The following is an 8698-nucleotide window of genomic DNA, read 5'->3' on the forward strand; positions in this document are numbered from 1 at the left end:
GCATACCTCTGCGTCCTACGACCCTGTCAGACAAGACACCCCTCACTCCCTCTCTCATCACACTCGCCAACGAGTCTCTTCTTCTTTCATCACAGCTAGTGCGCTCTTTTTCCGGTGCCCTAACGCACAGCTACCGTGATCGTCATTATGCAAGCCTTGTGATGCTGACAAGGGGAGACCTCCCTTCTTATCTTCTTATATTTTGCAAAATTGGGCTTCCTTTACATCCGACACAAACGGGTTGGTTTTTGGAGTGCACGTTCTCTCTCTCTCTCTCTCTCTCTTTGGAGGGAGAGTGGCAGCGGCATATATGCTGAGCATTGCAGGATCGAAGCTGAAAGACAGAGAATCTCTCTGACATAGAAGGCGATTGCTGCGACAATGCTTCTCTTTTGAGAGTTGGCGCAGGAAAAGTGCGTTGCTTGAGCGAGGGATCACAGTGAGCTTTTGCTTTATCTCGAAGGCGCAGAAAAAGCTTGAAGCTGCATCAGAGTGAGCTTTAGCTTCACCTGGAAGGCTGAGCAGTGAGAAGGTGTGCGAGATGGGTTCTGGGAGGGAAGGGGACTCTCCTTCTCCCGTTGATGCGAGAGCTTCGTGTGCAACAACGACGCGGGGTGGTGGTAGAGCCATGAGCCCCTCCTTGCTTCACAAACTTCAGCGCGAAGAGCTCCTGGAAGGTGGCACCATGCCTCTGGATCTCTCGCATGCCTTGCCCGGTGCCACCCTCCGAGTCTCCACCTCCAAACTGCGAAGCCCTCGCGGAGGCACCCCCGTGCACAGCCCCTTGCATAGCCCTTTGCCTAGCCCGTTGCACAGCCCCCACTCCATGTCTCCCTTGCACAGCCCCAAAGCAGTTCCCGTCGATCTCTCCTCTGTCGACTTCCAAGCGGCCATCCTCCGCTGCAATAGCACCCCCTTGCATAGCCCCAAAACCTTGTCTCCTTTGCACAGCCCGCGAGCTGCTCCAATGGAGCCGGCGCCTGTCGATTTTCAAGAAGCCATTCTGCGCGCGGGTCACATGCGCAAGAGCTCAAGCATGCCCAGGACTGAGGTCACGCAATTGCCCCCTCAGGATGACGGTCCTGCCCTGGCTAGGCGGACCAGGTCAGATGTTTCGGAGGGACGGCTTAAGAGTCCGTTCAATTCCGGAAAATTCAAGGTGGAAGTTGTGCCCATGGATCAAGAAGCGCTCGCTTTTCCTCGCAACAGGAAGCCGGATCTAGCCATAGCAAGTCAAGAGGCTCTCTTGGACAAGGGCAGAAGCCCAAGGCGAACGAAAGCTGGCGTTGTGGAGCTGCAGGAAGCCGGAGTAACGCCAACAAGCGAGCGCAAACCGAGCAGAAGCGCGACTAGACGATCAAAAACCGAAATGCAGGAGGTCCAGGAAGGGGATTTGGGAATGGGGGATGCCAACAGAGCCTCCCGACGCAGCCATGTTCGCCCTCACACCCGGCAACACAAACGGAAAGCTTCGGATCCAGTCCCCACGACAATGCCCTTGTCTCTGCCGGAACCACCATACACTCTGGAGAGCCACACTCTAGAGGCACCTGAATTATATCCTCCTCCATACAGAACAGCTCGATGCTCGGCAGCTCCATCCGGGGCAAACCCAAAAAGAGCCAGCAGAGACGTGAGCGCGGCAGAGAGCTCCGATTGGGTACAGTTCGTGGTGGATATCTTGATGTGGAGGCACATCCCACGATCAGCTCTGCTGTTTGGAGTGGGTTGCTTCTGCATCGTTTCCACATCTGTTATGCACGACATGCGTTGCAGGTAAAATGTCTGGAGCATCTTCATCTTTTCAGATCGAAATGATAACCCAACACCTCTCTAACGAGCGTTTCTTGTGAGCAGTGCGATCTCTGTCTTGGCATACATTGCTCTGTTGTACCTCGCAGTAACGTTTGTCAAGCGCACGTTCCTACGAGGGTAAGCTTTCTAATATCTTCTTGAAACCGCCCAGCATCGGTGCCTGTAGTATGTCTCCCGCATGACGAACTGCTTTTACTTTGGCAGGGCAAGCACGGCATCTTTCTCGTCAGTTCAGACAATTAGTGAATCCGACGTTTTGAAACTCATCAAAGTGGTGTTGCCTCTAATCAACATCATTCTGAGTAAATTGGCAGGCCTCTTTTCTGGAGAGCCGACGATTACATTGAAGGTTGTTGTCATGATCCATCTGTTTCTAGCATATCCCATTCCTTCAAGTGGATTGAATGTTTGTTGCAAACTACCAGAAACAAAACACAACTCAAAGCATGCCTATCACTACGATTGTTCGGGACTTTCAAAAGGACTTCTCAAATTTGTTTTTTTTTTGTTTTCTAAACGACCAGCTCGCTGCGGCTCTGTGGTTGCTGGCCCAAGCTGGATATGTTATGAACATGTGGACACTCGCACGTTTTGGTATCCGAACCTTCACATGTTTTCCTCGTGATGTTTCCTTTAATTCTGATGAGAAACCACTTAATCCGAGCCTTAAGAAAGGTCGAATGCAAGCTAAGCTAATACACGTATCGTTTGATCTGTTTTAAACCAGCCTATTTTGCTCTTTTTATAATACCGAAGTGTTATTCAAGCTACAGGCATCAAATGCACGGACAAGGTGAGGCTGTTTCTATAATTCATGTAGAACTTAATTCAGATCTGTCCGTCAAACCTTTGGTAACATTTGTGTTTTAATCTTGCAGCTAGGAAATTATCGCACTGGGTTTGGTCTACATGGGATGCTTGCAGTCACAAGAAGGCGGTGTTATTTGCAGCATTTGTCTTGGCATGGAACATTTCCTCTGTTTCGACGCGCATCTGTGGGGGTGAGCTGTTGGAAAATGAAACCTTGCACGAATACGTAGAAATTAATGCCAGTTTCTTCCTAAAATTCGTTGTGTTACTTGGCTTCTGCAGCTTTCATATCTGTAGTAGCTCTACGCGTTTACCAGCATGTTCTTAGCAGTGAACTGGAGAAAGGAAACTTCAACATTTTCGGTGGTGATAAACTGTCGAGGATGAGTTCTGCACCTTCTTATGGTTCGGAGGTAAAGATGTGTTCTCACTTACTAAACGTTTCCTTCATGATACGTACCATCAGTTATTGTGCTGAGTCTGGAACTTTATGATCTGTAGCTGATGACCATACCGCAGAAAGGTTTTGATAGGAGGCCATAGCATGGCAAGTCCTTCCGCTTTAACCGGATACGACTGTAGCTCTCTCTCGAGCTCAAATTGAATCATTCCACTACCTTGCAAGATTCTGAAAGGTCTGGAGAGTGTACAAGCTTTTTGTACAGAAATGAGAAACACTTGCCTTGTATATGTCCATGTGCTTCAAGGAGATTGTACACGGATGCTCACTGTGACACTACACCAAGAAGGTTGATCTGTGAATATAGGAACAGGGGCATATTCTTCTTGAACATTAAAGACTGCTTATTTGCCTAGCCTCCATGGAGGTTGGCTTATTCCTCTTTCCTGTTTCTGTATTCTCAACTTCATGAATATAGATCATAGAATAAATATTTGTGCATGGCTGCAGAGGATGTTATACTGGAATCATCTCCTCATTTGCCTGTAAGCCTTGTGACCAAATTCATCACAGTAAAATCTAATCAATTTCCAGTATAAACGATGTCAACAATGAAAATGCAGCTTTAGGTACATGAAGCATTCTGTTTTTAAAACGAGCCCCGGCATGAACTCAAAGAAGTCCGTGTTTGTTGGTGGTGATCAACAATTGTGAGGGAAGGTCGATGAAACGCACGTATGGTACTGTTGTCTCCTGCTAGTGCTGATTATCAAAACTTCAGCCCTTGAATCCCAAAACTTGTTTCTTTCTCCCTGCAGGTTCCTACCCTACACCAACGGCCATAGCATAGATTTGGCTGCCTATTCCCCCAAAAGTTTTCCTTGGCAAGTTTCTCGATCAAGAAATAACATAGACTTTCTTGAACATTGTTGATTTTTTAAACCCACGTGTCTTAGTATTAGTGTTCATGTTCTATGCTTTTGTGCAATAGAGAGCGTTTAGACATAAAAGATGCAACAATGATCTGTTCTATAGCAATCTGAGCAGATGCCTTTCAAATGTCCACGGGGAAGACGAAGTAAAGAGGCATGAAAAATAGGGGAAAATGCTAATGTGTTAAGAAGTTGAGATAATCAACATGTCGCATACATTTGGATACTTATGTTCTAAATTTTATTCTTTTTTTTTTGAAAAACTTATAACTCCTCTATGGTTGTCCATGTGATGACTTTACATTTCCAAAAACTTTAAAAAATCAATATGGGCAACCTTTGGCACCCCTAAAAAGCTAGGGGTGCATAGTACTAGCCCATGTGGGCGGAAGATGAAAATGATTTATGAAACCAACAAAGAGTACGTGGAGTCTGAAATCCGACATCGTAGGTACTTAAACAAAATCTCTAGTCCTATTGAAAAAATGTTTCTATTTACCATTCTGTCATAGAGCTAAGAGCTAGCCTCCTAAGGAGCCTTCTAAGGCATCTACAAGCAGCACATTTCCACGTGTGGAGGCACACAAATCTCTAATTCTTGCTCCTCTTGAGGGGTGGGTCCTTAGAGGCAATCGGGTACAATCCATTTCCTCTTGTTTCACTCTACTCTATCCATACGTGCAAAAGTTCAAACATTGTGCCAACGCTTGAAGAGTTAAAGACATTAGCAGTTGGATCCATACTTCGTTCTTATTGTAAGATGGGATGCATCATATTCCATAGCTCCTGTGTTAACCTAGAAACTTTCATGCCCTTGGCAACTCATTGCTTGGATGATAGTGATCAGTCCGAGTATTTTCAAGAATGATGTTTCACTCATAGTTATGAATCCATTAAGAGTGTGGCCAAACCTTTGAGTGCTTGCCTTGAGCTTGGTTTCTTATCATTTCCAAGCCAATTTTGGGCAATCCGTTGCAAATCCTCCTCATGTGTCCTAAGCTTTTGCATGAGGCTCCTTTCTATGTTATCGAATGCAAACTTGCACTTATAGATTATTACCATGGGACATGATACTTTACCATCCCTATTGTCAGTCATCCTTAGGGGCCTTGGTAGGCCTCAATACATAAGCTCTAGACTTGATGGATTGATGTCTCTAACATTGTGAGCTCTAGATGTATTGTAGCCTAGTGTGGGGATGCATGGTGGGACGTGATCTCATGTGATTCACTAAATTGTGTTGGGGTATGCATTAAGGTCGATGGCTATCATAGATAATAGATGGACTAGAGTGCAAAGCAAGTTCAGGGGTTTTTTTCTCTACGAATTGGGATTGAAGGGATTGGGATGCATGGTGGGACGTGATCTGATGTGATTCACTAAATTATGCTGGGGCATGCATTAAGGTCGATGGCTATCATAGATAGTAGGTGGACTAGAGTGCAAATCAATTTGAGGGTTTGTTTTCTCTACGAATTGGGATTGAAGGCACTACTTGGGCATCAAGAAAAAGAGCTTGTGAGTCAATGTTGAGATCCACAATAGGCATCGACAAAAAACCTAACCTATGTAGAGGCAATGATGGAGAAGAGATGCACGATGCATGGTAGGGTGTATGAGCATGGGAGGAGGAGTCTTTGAAGCCCATCGGATATGTATGCATCAAGTTCCATTGGATTGGAATCCATGGAAAGAAAAGGAAATAAGTACACCATGGTAGAAGAGTAGTCTTTGAGTATTGGAATATGAGTTCTTAAAAGTTAAAAATGAATGTACTACAAGTGGACTACAAACTTCTAAGCCTATGACCATTGCTTTGAAGACTTTTATGAAATTACAATCAAGTTTCTATTAAGAATCATGGTCATAGGAACACTCCTTAACAAGATGCGAGTGAAGGCACCTGGTTCTCATGGAAAGAGGCATGACTATTATAGTTTGTGGTAGAGGATGTAACAAGTATGTGGTAGAGGATGTAACAAGTATGTGGTTTCTATTTTCTAACAAGTGTGGAATTCTTGATTAATGTGAAAAGGGGTAAGAGAGTCTTTTATTTTATGGACTAAAATACAATAGACTAACTTTTGAATAGATGAAAGTCTAATGGGTGACCTTTGTCTTTTATTACTTTCTCCTTACTTGCACATAGGTCTCGACTAGGCTTCTTGATGCTCCTACACACTCACACAATCTCATGCTTCTATTGTGCACTGACTCTTGATGCTAGGAAGTTTGTTAGTATCAGAGAAACATTAGGCAAGATCCACAAGTTCATAGCTCGCTTCACAAATCCTCTCTTCTAGTTTTTCTTCTCACTCTACTAGCCAAATGTTGAAGGAGTAATAAAAGAGGAGTAAAGAGTGAGGAACTATTATAGTGTGGAGAGTTTCAAGAAGGAGGAACTGCCAAATTATGATATTATGCTTTAAGTGTAAAATTAATTAGGGTGAGTTGAAGGAAAAGTGACTAAATGGTAAATTGTAGAGAGTTTCAAGAAGCAAAGAAGAAGGAATTCTTATAACGTGGAGGGTTTCAAGAAGCAAGGAGTGTTGAGAGAATCCAAGCTACTACTTCAATCCAAGAAGGACGAGTGAAGTAGGAGAAACGAAGCCTTCAATCCAAGCATGCTTCAAGTCCTCAAACTCTCTTCAACAAAGAAGTGTAGCCACATAATCAAATTCTTGTGAACCTATTGAAGTTGGGAAAAGTAAGGAAGAGGGAAGAGAAAGTGTCCAAGGCATGCCTTCAGCTCTCTGGCAAAACGTGAGTTTGCTCATCAAGAAAAGGTTGCTTTTCTTTGTGTGCAGAATAGAGAGGAGAAAGAGGTTGCTTTTCTTTGTGTATAGATTAGAGAGGAGAAAGAAAACACTTAAAAATCCTCTGTACAAGAGGTCGACGTAGAAAAGACTAGTGTGGCCTTCAAGCCTTGCGAGAAGTACAAAGATTGGAAGCTTCATCACTCCTATGGTGTAGCGGCAAACACAATCGTTCAAAAGATGTGTCAATAATGTCCTTGGTCTCCTGTCGTTGGCAGCCAAGGCTCTTACAAAAAGGTTAGAACAGTGTCACCCATGATCCCTGTCTCTTGAGTTGGCAAATCAATTATGAGTGCAAGATTGATGGAGAGTTTCCACATAGTATTGGTTGTCAACTTTTAGAGACGTGACTTGTGGAATACGATTGGTTGGCTGACAATTCTCCTCCCTTCTACATAGGGTGTACCCTCTCAAGCTTGTATGTGCCCATTTTCTGATGGCTAGAGGTACCTTGACCAAAGTATCAATCACTTCACAAAGTATCACAAGGTCTCTACAAAAATTGTAGGTCAATACACAAAGCATATGACACATTACAAGTGTATGGTTTGATATTCTCTCTCTACTTTTAGTATTTCTTTCTCTAGATAATGATTTTACAAGTATTTCTAGATCTTTTATAGATGGTGTTTTGGGTATCACTATCTTATTAGATCCACTAAATATACTTTTAGTCTCAAGTTATCACAAGTGGAGCCGTACCGCCAATCCACACATATGATGAGCTCATAAATTGTGCTTGGACCCTTGTTGTCATTGGGTGAACATCTAACAATGCTTGGTGCTTACTACATGCCAAGCATTTACATCTTATAATGCTGATTCATCAATGGTAGTTTGACGATTTATTGATGAGTAGGGGTTAATAATTTTCACATATGTCTTGTTGACATTTGCAACTCTACAATTTGCCTTAGAGTGCGGCTTCTTACGTCAGTTGGGTCCAAACAATTCACATTTGGTGAGTGGCCTTGCATAAATTCACTTCACTTGAACCTCTCTTGTAATATAGCCCTTCATTCACCCATTTGCTTGGTTACGACCCTTCATTCATGGGGTTCAAACTTACCTCCAGTATATATGTCCTCATGGATTAAATATGTATTTGTTGTAAAATGAATCACCTCTTGCATTAGGAGAGAAATGGGGACTCAAAAGGGCCTTGAATCAGTGTTTCCTAATTTCAAGGGATAAGTGAGGGATTTGAGATGTACAAAAGAGAGTGTTCCTCTACAAGCCATCCCCCCCCCCCTCAAAACTAGCTTCTCGATATGCCTACAATGTACACAGTCTCACAGTCTCTTGCTTGCATTTTGCACAAAGTCCTCATGCTAGAAATTTTGTCCTGGTATCAAGGCAAGGTCCACAAGTTCATAGCTTGCTTCACAAATCCTCTCTTCTAGTTTTTCTTTTCACTATTGGCCCGGTTTGAAGGAGCAATCAAAGAGGAGAAGCAAGGGAGGAGGAACTATTAAAGCATGGAGAGTTTCATGAAGCAAGGAGTGTTTTGAGAGAATCTAAGTTGATGCTTCAATCCATGGAGGACAAGAGAAGCAGCAAGAGAAAAGAAGCTTGAATATTAATGGAGGCCTCTCAATCCAAGCTTGGTTCAATCCTCAAACTCACTCCAACAAAGAAGTTATAGTAGCCACATAATCAAGTGCTTGTGACCTCATTGAAGTCAGGAGAAGTAAGAAAGAGGGCAGGAAGAGCTCGAGGGAGTCACTATGTACATATAAACCCTATATATCTCGTGCATTCAAGGCTTATTTGTAAAACCCCTAATATGTGAATTTTTCATTAATAAAATGCACACGTTTCCCACTTAGTTTGTAATTTTTTTCCCAAAATCTGTTTTAGACACCCTTGTGTAAGTGAAAATGTGAGAAAAAATGAAACTAAATATGTTGAGCTCGCACGATAGT

The 8698-nt window shown here is 43.3% G+C and overlaps 1 protein-coding gene across 1 annotated transcript; it reads left to right on the forward strand.

Annotated features, from left to right (window-relative positions):
- The first annotated feature begins 232 nt into the window (after nucleotides 1-232).
- Nucleotides 233-3534, forward strand: LOC147893164 (uncharacterized). Its single transcript, XM_087387479.1, has 8 exons — nucleotides 233-1776; nucleotides 1858-1932; nucleotides 2020-2164; nucleotides 2340-2409; nucleotides 2543-2608; nucleotides 2694-2816; nucleotides 2908-3038; nucleotides 3127-3534. The coding sequence occupies exons 1-8, from the start codon at nucleotides 542-544 to the stop codon at nucleotides 3166-3168; spliced, it is 1887 nt and encodes a 628-aa protein (XP_087243605.1). The 5' UTR covers nucleotides 233-541; the 3' UTR covers nucleotides 3169-3534.
- The last annotated feature ends 5164 nt before the right edge of the window (nucleotides 3535-8698 follow it).

This window comes from Dipteris shenzhenensis, chromosome 16, assembly GCF_047967505.1.
Source record: "Dipteris shenzhenensis isolate YYH24624 ecotype China chromosome 16, Dip_SZ_1.0, whole genome shotgun sequence".
Taxonomy (NCBI): Eukaryota; Viridiplantae; Streptophyta; class Polypodiopsida; order Gleicheniales; family Dipteridaceae; genus Dipteris; species Dipteris shenzhenensis.

What these genes read in the sequence shown, in the direction of transcription:
- LOC147893164 (XM_087387479.1), top strand. Translation starts at nt 542, where the DNA reads ATGGGTTCTGGGAGGGAAGGGGACTCTCCTTCTCCCGTTGATGCGAGA. An exon ending in GTGGACACTCGCACGTTTTG is followed by an intron (nt 2,410 to 2,542) that starts GTATCCGAACCT and finishes GTTTTAAACCAG; the next exon opens with CCTATTTTGCTCTTTTTATA. An exon ending in GCATCAAATGCACGGACAAG is followed by an intron (nt 2,609 to 2,693) that starts GTGAGGCTGTTT and finishes TTAATCTTGCAG; the next exon opens with CTAGGAAATTATCGCACTGG.